Here is a 21065-nt window from a genome sequence, read left to right on the forward strand (position 1 = left end):
ACTAAAACACCCAGAGCAGCCAAATACATACATGTGAGGATGTTATTTGTGGACATTAGTTCTGTCTTTAATGCTGTTGTACCTCACAAACTGGTAGCCAAACTAGGAGGCGTGAATGTGAGCATCTCTATCTGCTCTATTTGCTTTTTTGTCATTCTGATATCCGATATTTCCGATTATCAAACACACTTAAATATCAGACAAAGGTAACCTAAGCAAACATAAAAAGTGCTTTTTAAATAAGAATTTTAGTTATGAAAATAAAAAAATCCAAACCAATCTTGCCCTGTGTGAAAAAAATATTTGCCCACTAAACTTAATAACTTGCTTGTGCCACTCTAACCCTGCGTTCACACTGGAAAGCGACAAAGCGACAGGCGACCATTCATTTCCTATGGCAGGGCGCGTTTTGTCGCCGCGACACGCGAGAGGCGACAAAGCGACAGAGCGACAGAGCGACAAGCGACACAGAGATTAATTTTTCTCAACTCTATGCAAATGAGTTATGACGCGGTGAAGCGACATTCTAACCCGATTGGCTCCTAGCTTTTCTTTGGACCAATCACAAACAAGGCGGTTCGACGTCCTCTGAATTTCTAGTTTCTTTCCCGGTTCTTTCTGTTGAACGGGGTGGACCCACATCAGTCTGTGGGAACGGCTGCGTTTCCAGCGCAGTTAAATCACAGAAACGCACAAGAGTCCAGCAAGTTTGGGAGTTATAGCTGGAGAATAAAGTGGCCAAGTGATTCCTTTTTTGTGCCTTTTTTCTTGTCGGAGGCTGGACCATGATAAACGCGGGCGTTGAGCTTGACATGCCCACAAGCGACAAACGCTGGGCGACACAAGCGACTCGTCGCGTTCCAGTGTGAACGCAGGGTTTGCAGCAACAACTGCAATCAAGCTTTACCGATAACTGCACAGCAGTTAAAAAATCTGGAGTAAAACAAAAATGTGTGAGAGTGTTAAATTGTGTGAGTTTATTTTCCAACTTAAACTATAAGTTGAGTTGAGGGGAACTCGTTAGTGGTGTAATATTTCAGAGTTTATTCCAAGGTGTTGAGGAGCGTGACTGAACTCTCTAATGGGCATGTCCCCCAATCCTAGCTTATTATCAGTGTGAAGTCTTGCCAACCCTTCCATGGGATATTCCCTTATATTTTATATGATGGTTGTTTGCATGGCTGATGTGTTGTTGACTATAAGAGCAAGTTACAATTTTCTGCACTGTTAAGTGTAATATTGTTTAATAATATTATTTTAATAACACACATTTTTGCATTAATTGTTAACACTGAAGGAGTTCATGTTAAAATGAACTCCAGCTAAGAGCTGTATTTTACTCTAGACGGGATTTTAGTATTTTACTCCCACAACAGCTCAGATTTAACTCCTGAATAGAGTTAAAAGGTCAATTCCCAGAAAATAGTTACTTTTACTCTGACATAGAGTGTATTCGATGGTCATGCATATACACCTAAAATGAGTTAATATTAACTCTCAGGGAGTTTATCACAAAAAAACAGAATTTTCTGTGTGGCAAGGAATCTTTCACTTCTCTGTGGAGGAATTTTGGTCCACTCTTCTTTACAGAATTGTTTTAATGCTGCCACATTGGACCTTATCTCCTGTGATGAGAGAATGTAAGAATGCTGTTTTCTGTCTGTATCGCACAGAAAAGAAGACTCTAATATTCTACTATAAAATCTATATAGCAAATGAATGAGTGTTTTAGTTTTCGCCCAGTTTGAACACAGATGAGGGAGAGATTTAATCCAGCATTGCTTGTGCATCTCAGCAGGTTGAGGGTGTTCCAGTTTACCTGAACAAGAGCGTGTATCTTCTCTCCCGTCTGTGAGACCAGTCTGTACTGCCGTTTGAAGCTCTCCTCCACGTCGGCCATGTGCAGCAGATTACCCCGGCGAGTACTCCTGCGTGTAATGCAGGCTGAGTGGCTGAACACTCCCATCAGCCAATGCAGGGTTTCCAGGTTAGCCTGGCTTTTCTGCACACGCTCGGCCACGCCGTGCACCAGATCACGTGTACTGCGCATAGTGACACAAACACACACAGCATGTTTCATTAAATATATGTATTTATAAACTTCATTCACTCCATATTTTTCTTTATATTACATTTATATTTGTAAAGTATATATATATTCTTGTATGTATACAGGCTACTGGTGTAGGTGATACAAAACCCTTTTTTCTGCAGGAAAATAACTTATTTACACTCTGAAAATTTGAGTGCTGTAAATTTGGAGAAGCGGCCTGTTTTCTCTCTACTCCACTTAATAATTCCTGATCAGCAACAGGAAGTTAAGTTGTTTGGCCACAATGACCACAGGTATGTTTGAAAGAGTAATGGTGAGGCATTTAACCTCAGCTTTGCTCTTTCAAACATATCGGTGGTCATTGTGGCCAAACAACTTAACTTCCTGTTGCTGATCAGGAATTATTAAGTGGAGTAGAGAGAAAACAGGCCGCTTCTCCAAATTTATAGCACTCAAATTTTCAGAGTGTAAATAAGTTATTTTCCTGCAGAAAAAATATCTTTACCAACGATGGTGGACCAACTGTTATACTTGGTGGTGGTAGCATCATGCTCTGCAACAGTTTTGTCATTGGTATTGATACAGGAGAAACCTGTGCAAATGTGTTTAAATCAATTTGTTGAATCAATATACAAAATACTGTGCCTTCTGGCCCTCAAATCTTTTTTAATCTTTTGACAATTCATCATACACTGCCTGGCCGAAAAAAAAAAGTCACTATTTGGATTTAACTAAGTAAATGATGAGGGGTTGTTGCTGCAGTTGGTCAGGTTTAGGTTCAGCAACAGTAAGTGCTGAAAGAATGAAATCAGCTGACTACCTGAATATACTGAATATAGAGCAGATTATTCCATCAATGGATTTTTTCTTTCCTGATGGCACAGGTATATTCCAGGATGACAATGCCAGAATTCATGGTGCTGGAATTGTGAAAGAGTGATTCAGGGAGCACGAGATCATCATTTTCACACATGGATTGAGAGAGTTCACCACAGAGTCCAGACCTTAACCTCATTGAGAATCTTTGGGATGTGCTGGAGAAGGCTTTGTGCAGTGGTCAGACTCTACCATCATCAATGCAGCGAGATCTTGGTGGAAATTAATGAAACACTGGATTGAAATAAATATTGTGATGTTGCAAAAGCTTATTGAAACAACGCATTGCACAATCAAAGCTAAAGGCGGTCCAATTAAATATTAGGGTGTGTGAGCATTTTTTTTTTTGGTGGTGACTTTTTTTTAGCCAGGCAGTGTATTTTAAATCCAAAAAAAAAAATGATATCTTCTGTTGCATGAGCTTGACATTTTTGTAAAAAAAAATGCTGTGCGAATAATTCAAATGACAAAATTATTAAAACATATTTTAAACATGGGAAAATAACCAGTAACAATTAAACTACTGTGCCAAACATCAGTAAAAGATTATCATATTCATCTTGAATATGACTAAGACTATCTAAGACTATGACTTGAGAGGAGAAGAAATGGACTAAGAAATGACTAAGAGAGGAGAATGGTAATGTACAAACCTTCTGATGTAATCCCACAGGTCCTCATGATTCCACCTCAGTTCCCTCAGCGCAGGCTTTAGTTTATATCTCACTTCCTCCATTTCAGCCGCCACTAGCTGGAGCTCCACCGGCAGAATAGTGCTGTGCAGCTTATTGTACCACTGAGTGATCTGAGACAGGGTGCTAGTGTACTAGAATCACACACAGACACACACAAATAAACAATAAACATATTATTTAATGAATTAATCAACCTTTATTTTCATGTGGAGGGAGTTCAAGGGTGAGCCTAAAAACTATAGGTGAAAATAAGTAAGTTAAACATTTTGAATAGTAATTAATGAAAGAAGATTCAATCACAAATGAGATAAAAATGCTAAAATAAATGAGGGCTACATATAAAACAAAAAGAAAGAATCATACATGAAGAATACAATAAGGCTTAGCTTGACTACTGACTAAAATAAAATATTAGTTATATTTTATAAATTATATCAATCTTACCTTATATTATATAAGAAATAAAAGTAATACCAATAATAAACACAACTAAATTAAGATAAAGTAAGAAAAAAACATTTGTTAATTAAAAGTGAAAAAAAAAAACTAAAAAGTATGTTTAAAAAAAGGAACAAAAAACAAAAAGTAAAGTGAAAAAAAGTAAAGTGAAAAAAAGTAAAGTGAAAAAAATCAAGTAACACAGACAGAGTGTAGAAATGGTAGAATAGTGAAAGAAAGTGTTTGGTTACCATATACAGTGTTTCCTGTTTAGAGTAAAGGTTCAGCGCAGCTTTGGGTAAGGTGTGACTCTTCAGTATCCCAAGATACTTCACCTCTCTCAGAACTGACGTCAGCTAGCAAGCACACACAGACACACACACACACACACACACACAAACACACACGCACAAACACACAGAGAATGATACACAGAAAAAAAAAAAATAAGAGATAAGAGAGATGGCTAATAAACTGAAAGCTTTTAGTGTCTTATTAAATATGCTATAAGTAGGGCTGGGCTTATATACAGCTCTGGAAAAAAATGAGACCACTTAAAAAGATTCTTTGCCTAGTACATAACTCCACATGTGTTCATTCATAGTTTTAATGGCTTCAGTGAGAATCTACAATGTAAATAGTCATTAAAATAAAGAAAACGCATTGAATCAGAAGGTGTGTCCAAATTTTTGGCCTGTACTGTACGCTTGTATCTGAATAATAACCCAAAACAGAATTACAGTAAATCAGTAAAAATACAAAAAACTACTTAATCACAGTAACCATTTACATTTACTTTGTTACCATCCACCACTGGAGTGTGTATGTGTATGTGTGCGGTGTGTGTGTGTGTGGTTGTGTGTGTATGTGTTTGTGTGTATCTTACTGCAGGGTTGAAGTTCACATTGTAGAGTCCACTCTCCTCATTCAGTGACAGCAGTGGTTCATGCATGTGGGTGTGGCAGAGCTCGTCCAATCCTACACACCAGTTGGCGAACACGTCCTCGTCTAGCTGATCTAGAGCCTCCAGAATACACTCACATGTTCGTAACACCTGCTCTGCATCAGGACTCTCCAACGGGCTTCAAACAGATACACAATAGTACCTCAGTATTCTGATAATAACTATTTTTAACACTTCAATTTGTGAACAATATTATATTATATATATAAAAACTAGGGCTGTCAAGGTTTAAGTGTTAACGACACAATTCATTTGGAATCAGTAACATTATAACTGTTTTAACGCAAATTAATTATACCATCAAGTTTGACTTCAACTTCTGCCGTAATCTGCTACACCCCCACCCAATGTGCAGATTTTTTTTCTGGAATGGTTTGCTTGTGGTGCGAACATGAACTGGTCTCGATCTGAACCAGCTATCAAATATATACATATATATTTTTTTATTGAGCTAAACTGCGGATAAGGCACAGCTTAATATGATATATTAGCCAGATGATATACTGCTAAGAACAAATGCTGTCTCTGCTGCTTCATGCTGTTTACACACACAGTATGTGCAGTGTTCACTGCTCGCAGCCACGCAACCTTGTTTACTACACGGACATCTGCGCTGCACGTCCCATTGAACCATTGACACAGCTGCAAATCTTCAGCGTTCTGTGTTAACACTGCACAGATACACGCGCTGGAACCAAGAAACTTCTCACTATACTATTTGGGACATTCCAGGATTTTGGTACATTTCCTGTCCCACCACTTAAATTTTAAATGTACATATCCAAAATATCTAAATGACTATTTTTTGTGAACAATGTACTTGTTATAAGACAAACTGTAAAATTTGGTTGGAAAATGAGCTCCTTAGATATTATTCAAAAGACCTCAAAAAATGTCACACATTGAGTGACCAACTCCTTTGGCAAATTTAACAATTAAAATAAGCTCTAAATAAATTACTTCCTCTTGTATATTGTTGATATGCATCTGCTTTACTTATGAAAACAACTTCTTTGGTCTACATTGTTTTGCATGTTACAGTTTTTATGCTAGTAAGTTGTGTCCCACAACATGCGCTTCAGCCTGTTACCATAAGGAATTTGACCTGGCAGAGAAAGAGTTAAAAATATTTGTCTACTGGCACAAAGGAAGTTACATCACAAGGACATTTTCTGCCCACATGGCAAGACCAAGAGTAAGTGCTCTAACAATTTTCAAGTTTTTTTTTTTCAAATATGTTTGTCCAAGTTGTGTGTGTCACTCAGTGAACGCAACCCGGTTACTCATACTGTAAGACTAATAATGAGTAGAGTCAAATTTTTCTTTATATACTTATAGAACCATGTTTGTCCTTGATCTTGTATACATAGCTAAATTTTACAGTTAGCATCTGTTCCTGGGGTAAACCACAACTTAGCCTAGATTTGCAACCCTGGTACTCGCAACCCTGTTACTGTAAGTTACCAAATATATTGCATACCACCTTAAGCATCTAATAAAAAAACTGCTTTGATACCTGAGCTTGACGAATCAAACTTTTTGATTGTCTATTACCTGTATTTAATAAATATATGACTAAAAATGACCAAATTGAAGATCAAATTTTCAGAAGTGACCACCCCTGAAATGCACCAAAATTCTGGAATGTCCCATTTACTTTCTTCCTTCTATGCCAGACAGCTCTGACCAATCAGAGGGGACAATGTGCTTGTGTGGTTTATTGGTGTGTTTTTTTTGGTGCGTTTAGGTTTATGCCTGTGTGAAACCAAACCAAACAGCGAGAAATGCGCCAATAAAACAAACTCATCAACTGATCCGGACCATAGAAACCAACTACAGGTGTGAAAACACTCTTTTACAACCAGGCTGAGATGTTTACAATAAAGTAAAAAAAGTTTCCTCTAGCCAGTTTATGATGCATTCTTTATTCCAGCTCCCCACATTGGCTTTATCTCCCCTCAAACATACAAGTATATATAGTAGTATTTAATTAACACTACTAATATATATATAATTGCATTTTACATTTCTTACATTCATTATTTTATTAACATTTAAATATCCACTATAAAACTTGCATCATAAGAAGAACAAGTTCAATTAATTGCAGTTAATCACAGAATATTGTTGTGATTAATTAGATTGAATTTTTAAAAAAGTAAAAATGTAAAGTAAATAAAGTGTGTGAGTGTGTAAAATAACTTACATGTGTGTAAGCTGGTTAAGGTTACTGCGGCTGGTCAGGATTCTCTCTCTGAGCTCCTGAGACCACTTCAGGTTCCCAGCTACGGTTGGCATGTTTTTACCAAGGACCGGGCAGCCGTTACGCAACTGCACAGAAACGATCAAACATACAGAACACTGAAACAAACATCCAGACTGTGGTACTGTGAAAGTGAGTGGTGAAAGGTGTTTATGAGATGTAAAAAAGCTTTAGAATAAGGTAAAGTCCCACTTTTAAATATTTGTTTGTGATGACACAAAAAAAACAGATGCTCTAAAACACAATCAAAAGTAAACCAAAATGAAATATACACTTTGTACATTATTTACACTTTTGGGAGTTAATACCAAACTGGGATAGCTGCTTCCATCTCCCAGATACATGTCACGCTTTCCAATTTCTTTACAGACTTTTTCACCTTTACAAACTCCAATTCCCAGAATGCACTCCTCATGTCATGTCTCAGCCAGCCAATCAGCATCAGATTGGTAGATCAGCCTCACCTGTGTTTTAATTCCTTTCAGCTGTTTTCCCATGTATAAATATCGGCCTGTTTGTTTGGCCTTTGGCAAAGTATTTCCTCTGTTGTTTCAGCTGAAAACTCAGCGTGGTTTTTTTATTGTCTATTTCTATGTATGACCTATTTTTCCTTTTGCTAGTTTACCTTAGTGATGGGCAGATGAAACCTCATTGGGTGTATGGCACATTTCCCAAATTGCATCGACACTGTGTTGAAACTGTGTTGCTGTATCACTTAATGGCGACATCTGCTGGACTAAGAAAGTCATTGCAAACAACTGCGCGAGGAAATGCATCGGTCACGTGGTTTTCCTTAAAAGGATACGCGGTCTAACACAGGGGATCGCCTTGTTTGCTCAGTGCATGCGCTGAGGTTCCAGTGTCGTCAGACCCATCGCTACCAAACGATACAGGAAGTGTATCGGTCACGTGGTTTTCCTTAACTTGATACGCGCACCGACACGGGGTTTCGCCTTGACAGCTCGGCGCATGTGTCGAGGTTTCAGGGCCATTAGACCCATCACTAGTTTACCTTGGTGTTTTTGATCTGGTTTCTGACCCTTTTAGTCATTTATTAGCTGCTAACCGATATTTTCCCTTTAAGAGGTGAGTATTATCGGCCTGTAGCCTGCTCCTAACCCTGGCTAGCACTGCTGGGGCAGCATTAGCATTAGCCGCTAACTACGCTAGCTCTTTCGCTGTTCAGAGGTGAGTATCTTCGGCCTGTAGCCTGCTCCTAACCCCAACCAGCACTGTTAGAGCAGCATTAGCATTATCTGCTTACTGCGTTAGCTCTTTCACTGTTCAGAGGTGAGTATAATCGGCCTGTAGCCTGCTCCTAACCCAGACTAGCATTACCCACTAACAGTTAGCTGCTAATGCTTATGCTCCAACCTTAGTGCTGGAGAAACAGTTTTTAGGAGAGAAATCTGTATAGATTTACTGTCAGCGCTCGTTTGTCCTTTTCTATTACAGTTTATTTACTTAGCTTAGCTTTAGTTAGCTTAATTAGCTACCCCCAGCGGTGAGACCTGCTGAATAAGAAGTTCCTTATATGCCTCTTAAAATGTGCCTTATAATCTGGTGTGCCTTATGTATAAAATATACCAGAAAATAGACATTAAATGATAGTGTGCCTTATAATCCGGTGCACATTCTACTGTGAAAAATACGATAATTCTGCATTTGTGTATAAGTAGTCTCTGTAGTGCTCAGCCTGCAAAAAGCTATGCTCAGCAGAAGAGAGATGACAGCTCTTACAGACTACAACAATGAGGTCAGGCAAGGACAACCCAATAATAATAATTACATTTGAACGATTAGGAGAAGGTGGTCTGTGGGGATTAACCATATATTGATGGTGAGTGAGGTGGTAAAAAAAAATAACACCTGGTAGAGACAATTCAAGGGCGTTTTCACATCAGCACTATTTAATCCGGTTAAAACGAACTCTGGTCCGTTTGTAACTTTAGTGCGATTAGTTCGATTCAGCAGATGTGAAAACAGTAATCGCACTCGGGTGCGGATCAAAAGAACCCAAACGAACTCTGGAGCAGTTCGCTTGTGGTGAGAGTGTGATCCGGTCTCGTTCCGACCCAACTATTAAATATAGTCCATTTATTTGAGCTAAACTGCTGATAAGGCGCAGTTTAATCTAACATATTAGCCAGATAAAGCCAATTATCACAGCTGTGAACAAACACTGTGTCCGTGCACGCGCGGCCTGTGCTGCGTTCACTGCTCACAGACGCACGACTCTGTTTACTATGTATAAATCTGTGCTGCACGTAGAAACACTGTGTTTAGAAGTGCAGCGTTTCAGTGTTCAGTGTTAAAGCAAAGATATACACGCTGAAACACAGAATCCTCTCGCTATATTTACTTTTTTTCATATATTTAATTTTACTTCCATGCCAGACAGCTCTGACCGATCAGAGGACAAAGCCTGCTCGCATGATGTATTGGTGCATTTAGGTTTATGCCTGTGTAAAACCAGACCAAACAGAGGGAGAAAACGAATCCGTGTATCATTCGTTCATTTGATATTCAATTGAGAATCAAAATCGGAAAATTAAAAAAACAATTCGTTTTTTCGTTTTTTCGTTTTTGAATATAATACCAAAAAACGAATAACGGCTTGTATTTTGTATTTTTATTTGGTTATCCAAACAAAAATTGGAAATTTAAAAAACGGACCAGGAGCCGAATTTGATTTTGATTTTGAACTTGACCCATTTGTGTGCCCCGGAAGTTACTGATTTGTTTATTCTTGGTGGGTTTCTGTTGCGCGGGAGTTCACTGCAGTGTTATCTACACAGTCTGTATTGCTGTAGGCTTTGGATGGAGTTGAGGATGGAGAGTTTTATCTTGTTCAGAGGAACTAAACGCGTTGCAGTGAAAGAAGACGATATGACAACAGAAAAAATCGGCAGGATCTTTCAGGTGTTTGTCTAACGTTCCGTAGCTAAATGTCATATTTAGTTAATACCTTCAAAAAGATCTTTAATTAGGCCAGAATGTGGTTCCAGTCCGGCCATGCTGCCTACAGCAATACAGACTGTGTAGATAACACTGCAGTGAACTCCCGCGCAACAGAAACCCACCAAGAATAAACAAATCAGTAACTTCCGGGGCACACAAATGGGTCAAGTTCAAAATCAAAATCAAATTCGGCTCCTGGTCCGTTTTTTAAATTTCCAATTTTTGTTTGGATAACCAAATAAAAATACAAAATACAAGCCGTTATTCGTTTTTTGGTATTATATTCAAAAACGAAAAAACGAAAAAACGAATTGGTTTTTTAATTTTCCGATTTTGATTCTCAATTGAATATCAAATGAACGAATGATACACGGATTAAAACGCTCCAAGTAAACGAACTCATCAACTGATTCAGAACCAGAGAAACAAACTACAGGTGTGAAAACGCCCCTCAAATATTTTTCTATCAAAGCACATCAGTCTAGAAGCACACACAAGTATAAAAACTGACACTGACCCTCTCTCTGTGAGTGTCTAGGATCTTCTGGCAGATGTTGACCTCCTCCTGGAACATTGTTAGCAGAACGGTGTAGTTTGGGGAGAAGAGCTGATGAACCCTCGGCCTCTCCAACAGAGTACCGAAAATCTGTAAAAGCTACAAACACACATTTCATACAAAACACTTTGTAACAAAACATTTTTTCAAGATTTACTCAGAAAAAACACATTATTATCAACCAGGTTTGCATCAAATAAAAGTTGTCCACCCTGTTAAAAAAATGTATAATATGAATGAAATCTTAATTAATGTTTAGGAAAGTTAAAAGTCACAGTATACTGACCCAAAGATAATCTGTGGTTCTATCTACATGACACTCAACTGTCCATTGTTAAGCACACAATATAGACAATGATGATTACAGTGGCTTGCAGAAGTACTCATACCCCTTGTTACCTTTCGACAGTGTTGTGTGTGAACGAGTTCAAAAGAACGCGTTCATTGAACACGCTCATTTTTTCGTGAACGTTGAACTGAGCGCAACACATTTTCTAATAAAGAACTTGAACTTGAATTAGTTCACATTATGTGTCGTGAACGGGAGACATCACTGTAAATGAACGTTGGCAAGAGAGCGCGGAGCGCGAGGACGAGAGAGAGAGAGGGACCGACGACCAGAGCGCGGAGCACAAGGGCGAGAGAGAGAGAGATACCAATGACGAGAGTGAGAGAAAGCGCTGCAATAAAAAAAAATTGCTAGTGGAAGTGATGCACGGAGACAGACACCGATTCTCCTTATGAACATTTTCATCACCTGGTATGAAACCCACAATTGCAGTGTCATGAGCAAATGTCTACAATTAGCAGTTTCAAAAAATCTATAGAGATTTCTAGCTTGTAGTGTGAAAAAAAGTATTTATTTGAATATCTCACGAAAAAAAAAATGAACTGAACTTTGAACTAGTTCAGAATTAAAATTGTGAACTTTGATCATGAACTGACCAACACAAAGTAGCACATAATTGTAATGAGGAAAAAACATTTCATACATTTTTTTAATAGTTTCAGCCCCCTATATCAATAATTAGAGTAGAGTTTGTCTTTATCAGCATTGCACATCTAGAGATTTTATTCTATACAAAACAGCTCAAGCTCCTTTCTAGTCTCAAAACCTTTGCAGCCCTTCAACAGGTTTTCTTCCAGTATTCCTGTATTTATCTCCATCCATCTTCCCATCAACTCTGAGCAGCTTCCCTGTTCCTGCTGAAGAAAAGCATCCCCACAGCATGATGCTGCCACCACCACCTTCTTCCAAATGTTTGCTGTGTTCCCTAAATGACTTTTGGCAAACTGCAAATGGCATTTCTTATGACTTTCTTTCAACAACGGTTTTCTTCTTGTAACTCTTCCTTAAAAGGTACATTTGTGGAACACCCGACTTACAGTGGTCCTGTGGAAAGATTCTCCCACAGGAGCTGCGGATGAATACTTCACAATTCTTCACTCCTTTTTAGTTTGTTTTTTTTACTTAAAATCTCAATAAAATACATTTAGGTTTGTGGTTGCAAGGTAACAAAATATGAAAAACTTCAAGGGATATGAATACTTTTGCAAGCCACTGTAATGCATCTCACATCATTTCAATGGATCCTAACAGTATAGAAGTAAATAAGCATAAGCATGCGTGTGTGTTTGAGAAAGCATGTTGTACCTTAAAGGCCGATTCTAAACTGGAAGAGTGCTGGAAGGCCAGATTCAGCACCGTGCCCAGTCTCTGATCAAAGTCCTGATTCTGCTCCACAATGCGATTATAATCACGTACAAACTCCTACAAGACAGAACAAATAACACATAATAACATTTATTTATATTACTATTTATACTTTTAACCACTTTTTACACAATTTGGAAGGGCAAATTCCGATACATGTGAAGTCAGGTAGCTAGTGTGCTCTGAGGAAAGCACAGCGACGCAGCTCCGATACATCAGCTAACAGATGCCTGTGCTGACCAACATCACACTAGGAGTGATGAGGGGATAGAGCACTATCTATCTGCCTGCTGATAGCATGCTCTGTGTTCCAGGATTCAAACCAATCATTCTTAGATAATTATTTTCCAATTACATTACATTACAATTGACATTTTTGTCCAAAGCGACTTACAGAAATAATAGAAGGTAAAACATCTTTAGATGGGGCCTAAAGGAGGTCAAAGGGGAATAATGGGATAGAGGAGTGAAGGAGAGGAAGAAGGAAATGAGGTTAGAAGTAGTTAGTGTGTTAGAGGTGTTAAGAGAGTAAGTGCTCTTTGAAGAGCTCTGTCTTCAGGAGTTTATTAAAGATAGCGAGAGATTCTCCTGATCTGCTAGTGGAAGGTAGTTAGTTACAGGTGTTAGGAGAGTTAGTGCTCTTTGAAGAGCTCTGTCTTCAGGAGTTTATTAAAGATAGCGAGAGATTCTCCTGATCTGGTAGTGGAAGGTAGTTAGATAGAGGTGTTAGGAGAGTAAGTGTTCTTTGAAGAGCTCTGTCTTCAGGAGTTTATTAAAGATAGTGAGAGATTCTCCTGATCTGCTAGTAGAAGGTAGTTAGTTAGAGGTGTTAGGAGAGTTAGTGCTCTTTGAAGAGTTCTGTCTTCAGGAGTTTATTAAAGATAGCGAGAGATTCTCCTGATCTGGTAGTGGAAGGTAGTTAGTTAGAGGTGTTAGGAGAGTAAGTGCTCTTTGAAGAGCTCTGTCTTCAGGAGTTTATTAAAGATAGTGAGAGATTCTCCTGATCTGCTAGTAGAAGGTAGTTAGTTAGAGGTGTTAGGAGAGTTAGTGCTCTTTGAAGAGCTCTGTCTTCAGGAGTTTATTAAAGATAGCGAGAGATTCTCCTGATCTGGTAGTGGAAGGTAGTTAGATAGAGGTGTTAGGAGAGTAAGTGTTCTTTGAAGAGCTCTGTCTTCAGGAGTTTATTAAAGATAGTGAGAGATTCTCCTGATCTGCTAGTAGAAGGTAGTTAGTTAGAGGTGTTAGGAGAGTTAGTGCTCTTTGAAGAGCTCTGTCTTCAGGAGTTTATTAAAGATAGCGAGAGATTCTCCTGATCTGGTAATGGAAGGTAGTTTGTTCCACCATTGGGGAACTCTGTATGAGAACAGTCTGGATTGCTTTGTGTGAATGTTAGTTTAGTAAAGCGAGGCGACGTTCATTGGAGGAGCGCAGCGGCCGGGAGGTAGCGTAAGCCTTCAGGAGTGAGTGCAGGTAGGAAGGAGCTGTTCAGTCATCACCTTGTAGGCGATTGTAAGAGCTTTGAATTTGATACGAGCACCAACTGGTATTGCAATTAGTGCGAGTGTGTGTGCATTCCAGAACCTTTTTACTATAGTCCAGCGGGTCGTATTTGCTTTCTCTGAGGATTCTCCAGCTGTCGTGGAACTCATCATTCATGCTGTACACCATCTCACTCAGAATCTTTCCTCTGGAGCCTCCCAGCTCCACACGTTCCAGCTTTAGGAAGTCCAGTGTTGATGCAAACAGCTCCTACCACATAACAAAAACACACACACACACACACACACATTACTCATATGAATATACTTTACTGTTTGTCAGTTACCCTTTGTTTTACTAAATTATTTTTCTAAATTAAAGGCTCTTTTATGCCTTGTAATTTTGTGTTATTTTATGTTTCTTACAATACATTCTTAATGACATGATTTTATTTTGCTGTTCTGCTTAACACATTTGACATGATTTATATATATATATATATATATTTATATTTATATATATATATATATATATATATACACATACACAATAACAAATGCATGATACTGGGAAAAATTTGCAAAATACAATTTTTTTTTTATATTTCTTTGTCTTTTTGAATATATTTAAACATACAGCTTTCTGGGCTTCATTTAATGTCTAGTCTGGCGCTGAAAGCGCATCTGTCTCCCTTGCACTCAGCTCTACCTGCAAACTTCAGTCACCGGACTACAAAACCCAGAACGCACCCCACATGAACTACACTTGCTCACATGATTACACGACTCTGCACAGGTCACTTCCAGGAAGTAATCTGTGCAATTAGTCTCACCTGTTTTCCTCTGTATATATACCCCTTTTTTATACAACCATCTTTCTGTGTACCTCAACTCTGCTTTTTGCATGCTCTATGTTGCTGTTTGCCTATGTTTTGACCTTGCACTGTCTCTCGTTTATGGTATGTCACTCCCTGTTGGCTCCTGTTAACTGGCATTGACCCTTGATTTTCTCTCAAGAAAGTCTTTATTTTAAAGAAATGGTTGACTGCATGTTCATATAATAATAGTTGATATTTATAACAAACAAAAAAAATCACCGCTGTTAATGGCACTCGTTCCTGTTACTGGAACTCACTTCTGTTACTAACACTCATTCACTCAGTCCTGTCACTTTTTATGTTTTGAGTAATAGGACTGAAAGTAAAAGGAATGAGTTTTTAGCACAGAATTAGCAAAAACATGAAAAACAGCTTAATGGTGGATATGCTAATACCATGAGGACACTGAGCACATTCTATTAATTTTTCCAAAATTTGTATTTTAAATATAAACAAATAAGATCTAAGAATTAATTTAGGTAACAGGAATGAGTGTTAAGATAGAGCTCCTCAGTCACAGTTACAATAAGATCAAATATACAGAAAAACAAATGAGGGAGCTTCATTTTGGTCTTCTCATGATCTTCAGAAGAACCATCTGATGTAACCTACTGTCGTAGATCTTCTTCTTCCTCGCGTTATTCCCGCTTTAAGTCGCAGGGTCCGCGTATCGACATGCCAGTCTCCACTTGGTGCGATCCATGGCGTCCTCAGGAGCAACATTTAAGTTTTTCATGTCCTCCTTAATCCGGTCAAGCCACCGCTTCTTTGGCCGTCCTCGGGGCCTCCTCCCTCGTGGGCTGAGGCGCACCGCTGTGTTGGCCACCGAGTTCTCATCGCTTCGGGCAACATGTCCGTACCACCGCAGGCGTGCTTCTCGCATCTTGTCGGTAATCGGGGCCACACCCATTCGTCTTCGGACGTCCTCGTTCATGATGTGGTCATGCAGCGTCAGGCCGAGGCTCCACCGGAGCATCCTCATCTCCATGCCGTGCAGCGCTTGCTCGTGTCGTGCGGTTGCGGGCCAGCATTCGCAACCGTAGAGGGCGACAGGGCGTACGATGGTCTTGTATATCTTGCCCTTGAGGCATACTGGCATCTTGCGGTCGCAGAGTACGCCCGTCACTTGGCGCCACTTGGCCCAGGCCGCGCTGACTCGGGCACGGGCATCTGGGAGCGTGTCGCCATCGCTGCTAAGGATGGATCCGAGGTACTTGAACTGCGTGGCCTTCTTGAGGGGCACGCCTTTGACGTTGATGGTTCCACCAGTTTGCTCGCCAAATTCCATGTATTCAGTCTTCGCGATGTTTAGGTGCATTCCATTCTCACTCAGCCGTGCGTCCCATTGTTGCACTTGGGCCTCCAGTTGTCCTCGGGCTTCGTCAGCTATATCCACGTCGTCGGCATACAGTAGCGTCCACGGGTGCGGGTGTTGGAGATCAGCAGTTACTGTGTCCATGCACAGGATGAACAGGAGCGGAGACAGGGCCGATCCTTGGTGCACTCCCACCGTGATTGGAAATGGTGGTGAGATTCCCACTGGGCTTCGGACGACGCTGCTGACGTCTTGGTAGAGTAGCCGGATCCACTGGACGTAGATCTCGGGTACTCCATGGGACCGCAGGGCGTGCCAGATGAGGTCGTGAGGCACTCGGTCGAACGCCTTCTCCAGGTCCAGAAACGCCATGTGGATCGGCAGGTTCTTTTCTCGGTGGCGTTCAATAAGCAGCCTGGCTGCATGGATGGCGTCGGTTGTTCCATGGCCTTTGACGAATCCGCACTGGTTGGGTGTGATCTCGACTATCTTGCGAATCCGGGCATCAATGACTCGTTCGAAGATCTTCATGGCGTGGCACAAGAGGCGAATGGGTCGGTAGTTGGCGCATTCCAGGACGTTGCCCTTGCCCTTCCAGATGGGCACCGTGGTGCTGGTCAGCCAAGCCTTAGGGGCGGCTCCATCTTCGACGGTGCGGTTAAAAAGGCTGGCGAGCAGTGCAGCACCTTGGCGGCCCATAAGCTTCCATGCCTCCGCAGGGATATCGTCCGGTCCTGGGGCTTTTCCATTCTTCATCCTCTTTATGGCAATTTCGACTTCGGCGGTGCTAATCAGTGGGACGGGGCCAGAGACTGGATCAGCAGATTCGATTGGTGGGTGGGGAAATTCCTCGTTAGAGATCTTGGCGAAGTAGGTGCCCCATCGTTGCAAGATTTCTCGCGGCCCCCGGAGCGTCTGGTGTTGTTCGTCCTTGACGTGCTTGACTTGGCTGATGTCAAGTGTCGCCTGGTGGCGGGCGTTAGCCAGTCGATAGATCTTGTTCACCCCTTCTCGAGTGTCCAGGTCGTCGTAGAGGCGTTGGTAGTGGGCGGCCTTAGCCACTGCGACTGCTCGCTTTGCCGCCGACTTGAGGGCACGATAGCGCTGGTGATCGGCGGTGTTCTGGGAGGCGAACCATACTTTCTTGGCCGCCTTCTTGTCCTTGACCGCCAGTTGCACTTCTTTGTTCCACCACCAAATTTGCTTATCGATGAATTTTCTGCCAGGTTTTGTTCGTCCCATAAGTTCCTCCGCCACGCAGTGGATCCGTGACGCCATGTCGTTCCACATGGCGTCAGCCGGCTGGTCGGTGTCAATTCCGAGGTTACTGATGGCATTGGCAAGTTGTTGCTTGCATTCCGGTAGATGCCACCACTTGATTCTCGATCCCAGGGTCGTGCGCAGCTTACGGTGTTGACCGAGGTCGAGGCGCATGTCCGATACGAGGAGGCGGTGCTGCGCTCCAATTGATTCTGATGGAATCACTTTCACGTTGATAGCGAGCTTGAGATGTTGACGCCGGACGAGGATATAATCGATCTGGGTTGACCTTCCTCCGCTGCTGTAGGTGATCAGGTGAGGCGCATTCTTCCTGAAGAAGGTGTTAACGATCGCAAGGTTGTGTGCTTCGGCACACTCCAGGATGCGCTGGCCATCGTCGTTACGGGTGCCGTAGCCTTGGCCTCCGTGGTACTGATGGAAGCCATTCCTCGTGGATCCTACGTGGCCGTTAAGGTCTCCACCGATCACCAGATGCTCTTCGGGTCCGATTGATTGGATCACAGCATCCAGCTGTTCCCAGAATTTGTCCTTCTCCTCGCAGGTGCAGTTGGTTTGCGGGGCGTAGCATGAGATTACTTACAGGACCACCTCGCCTGAATGGATCTTGATTGACATGAGCCGATCTGATGTTCGGTTCACTTCGACCACACTGTCCTTGAGCTTCTCATTTACGATAATTCCTACGCCATTCCGAGCCGAGTTGTGGCCATTGTAGATGAGCTTGAAGCCTTCGCCGATGTCCCTGGCTTTTGATCCCTTCCACTTTGTTTCTTGAACGCACGCAATGTCGATGCGGCGGTTCTTCAAGGATGCGGCCAATTCGCGGCTTCTTCCGGTCATTGTACCGATGTTGATGGTTCCAATTCGAAGTTGGGCTAACTTCTTTGGCCCGCCTCGCCCGTGGGCGGGGGACCCTTGCTTACTTTTCGCGCCGTTCAGGTGAGGACAGCACACGTCGCCTCCGGGGGACACCCTAGTTGTTACTACCAAATTTCGAGCTGGCATGTCCATTTTGGTGCGACCGACAATTCTCCAACCGATGCGTCGCTCCATCTGACGTTGGAAGCCCTCACCGTTTGCCGAGACCCCAAGGGTCCCGTTACCAGCCGTCGCCACGAGGAGGAGGTGATGGGACTTTGACGGCCCAACCTACTGTCGTAGATGTAACTTGTAAATGTTTTCTGAAAAAACTCAGGGACACAAATAAAATGTGTATTTTAACTTAAAAATTAAAGCATTACATATTAAAGCATAGGAGGATTTGGAGTCACACAACAATGCAAAAAATTACATCTCTGAAGGATTTTAATTATTAGATTTCAATAAAAAAATTAAGATTGTGATCCAGCAGTCTAAAGCGCTGCCACTATGAGCCGTGTAAATTGGGGAGAAAATGGGAAAAATTAGGGGAAAAAAAAGATTGTTTGTTGCATTAATTTGGTACACACATACTGAAGAACGGATAATAAATGAAAACATATAAAGATAAAAAAAAACGATTAAAAAAAATAGATGCAGTTGTAACATTTGTAAATAGTGATATACATATATATAACAAACATAAACAAAAACACATTTATACATATGCATGAAAAAATATTGCAAAAGTCCACTTATTACACAGTTTAACGTTTCTGTAATGTAAGAAATAATAAAAAAATAATGTTAATAAGTAGTGTAACTATTTGATTACTCTGCATAGCACCCTAATTATAACTCACCTCAATCATGAGCAGTCTCTCCATCATGTGATCAATGCGCTGAAAGATGAGGTAGGAAGGAAAGTCCCACGGTTTAACGAAGCGTCCTGGGCTGCTGTAGGGTCCCGCGGGGCTCAGCCTGTCTCTGTACTGCTGAAACGTGCGTTTAAATGCTCGAAACACCTGCACTGCCCTCTGCACCCGCTCCACCCCCTCCTCCAGCTCCATCTTAAACAGCTCCTCTGGAATCAGGAACACCATCGCCTGTGTTTAGAACAACACACAGAAGAAAACGTTACAACGTTAAAAACTCACTTTTTCTTTATTACGAGAGCAATCATTCAGCTCGAGGTAATGTTCACAAAACAATCACAATGAGAGCAAATGTGATATCTGTGATTCTGAGCATGATACGATTGTTGGTGCCAGAAGGAATGGTACCAAGTAACTCTGGAGATGTTTAGCAAAATACAGTGAGGAAAATAAGTATTTGAACACCCTGCGACTTTGCAAATTCTCCACTTAGAAATCATGGAGGGGTCTGAAATTTTCATCTAAGGTGCATGTCCACTGTGAAAAAAAAAAATCCAGAAATCACAATGTATGATGTTTAAACCATTTGTTTTTGTGTTACTGCTGCCAATCAGCAGAAATTCTGGCCCTCAAAGACCTATTAGTCCTCATCTAAAAAGTCCACCTCCACTCCACTTATTATTCTACTTTAGAAGCACCAGTTTGAGGTTGTTAGCTGCATAAAGACACCTGTCCATCCCACACAATCAGTAAGACTCCAACTACTAAAATGGCTAAAACTAAAGAGCTGTCCAAAAACACCAGAGACAAAATTGTAGACCTCCACATGGCTGGAGCCAAGCAGCTTGATGAAAAAAGATCAACTGTTGGAGCAATTATTAGAAATAGAAGAAGCTTAACATGACTGTCAGTCTCCCTTAGACTGGGGCTCCATGCAAGATCTCAAGTAGGAAATCAATGATTCTAAGAAAGGTGAGTAATCAGCCCAGAACTACACGGGAGGAGCTGCTCAATGACCCGAAGAGAGCTGGCACCACTGTTTCCAAGGTTACTGTGGGTAATACATAATAAGACTTCATATGTGGGTAAGACTTCATAGTTTAAAGTCATGAATGGCACAGAAGTTTCGCCTGTTTAAATCAGCTCACGTCCAGACCCGTCTTAAGTTTTGACCATTTAGATAATCCAGAGGAGTCATGGGAATATTTGGCCCCCTTGAACTTTCCAACCTTTTATCACATTTTAGGCTTCAAACATTAAGATATGAAATTGTAATTTTTTGGTGAAGAATCAACAACAAGTGGGATACAATCGTGAAGTGGAACAAAATTGATTAGATATTTAAATCTTTTTTAGAAATAAAAACTGAAGTGCAAACTGAAGTGCATTATTATTTAGCCCCTTTACTTTCAGTGCAGCAAACTCACTCCAGAGGTTCAGTGAGGATCTCTGAATGATTCAATGGTTCAATGATTCAAAAAGGAGTATCAGACCACTGTAAATCTACCAAGACCCGGCCGTCCTTCTAAACTTTCAGCTCAAACAAGTAGAAGACTGATAAGAGATGCAGCCAAGAGGCCCATGATCACTCTGGATGAACTGCAGAGATCTACAGCTAAGGTGCAAGAATCTGTCAACAGGAGAACTACAAGTTCTGCACTCCACAAATATGGCCTTTATGGAAGAGTGGCAAGAAGTAAGCCATTTCTCAAAGATATCCATAAAAAGTCTCATTTAAAGTTTACCACAAGCCAAATGGGAGACACACCAAACATGTGGAAGAAGGTGCTCTGGTCAGATGAAACAAAAATCGAACTTTTTGGCCACAATGCAAAACACTATGTTTGGCGTAAAAGCAAC

The 21065-nt window shown here is 41.0% G+C and overlaps 1 protein-coding gene across 1 annotated transcript in view; it reads right to left on the reverse strand.

Moving 5' to 3' along the window:
* dnah9l (dynein, axonemal, heavy polypeptide 9 like) overlaps nucleotides 1-21065 on the reverse strand; it is a 132024-nt gene that overhangs the window by 102097 nt on the left and 8862 nt on the right. The window contains exons 7-15 of the mRNA XM_049479653.1: nucleotides 19194-19436; nucleotides 14102-14269; nucleotides 12461-12577; nucleotides 10768-10905; nucleotides 7233-7357; nucleotides 4949-5144; nucleotides 4314-4418; nucleotides 3583-3755; nucleotides 1820-2042 (exon numbers count right to left, since the gene is read on the reverse strand). Of these exons, the coding sequence (XP_049335610.1) occupies nucleotides 1820-2042; nucleotides 3583-3755; nucleotides 4314-4418; nucleotides 4949-5144; nucleotides 7233-7357; nucleotides 10768-10905; nucleotides 12461-12577; nucleotides 14102-14269; nucleotides 19194-19436 (1488 nt within the window). The remainder of the gene's footprint in view (nucleotides 1-1819; nucleotides 2043-3582; nucleotides 3756-4313; nucleotides 4419-4948; nucleotides 5145-7232; nucleotides 7358-10767; nucleotides 10906-12460; nucleotides 12578-14101; nucleotides 14270-19193; nucleotides 19437-21065) is intronic.

The sequence above is a fragment of the Astyanax mexicanus genome, chromosome 5 (genome assembly GCF_023375975.1).
Source record: "Astyanax mexicanus isolate ESR-SI-001 chromosome 5, AstMex3_surface, whole genome shotgun sequence".
NCBI lineage: Eukaryota > Metazoa > Chordata > Actinopteri > Characiformes > Acestrorhamphidae > Astyanax > Astyanax mexicanus.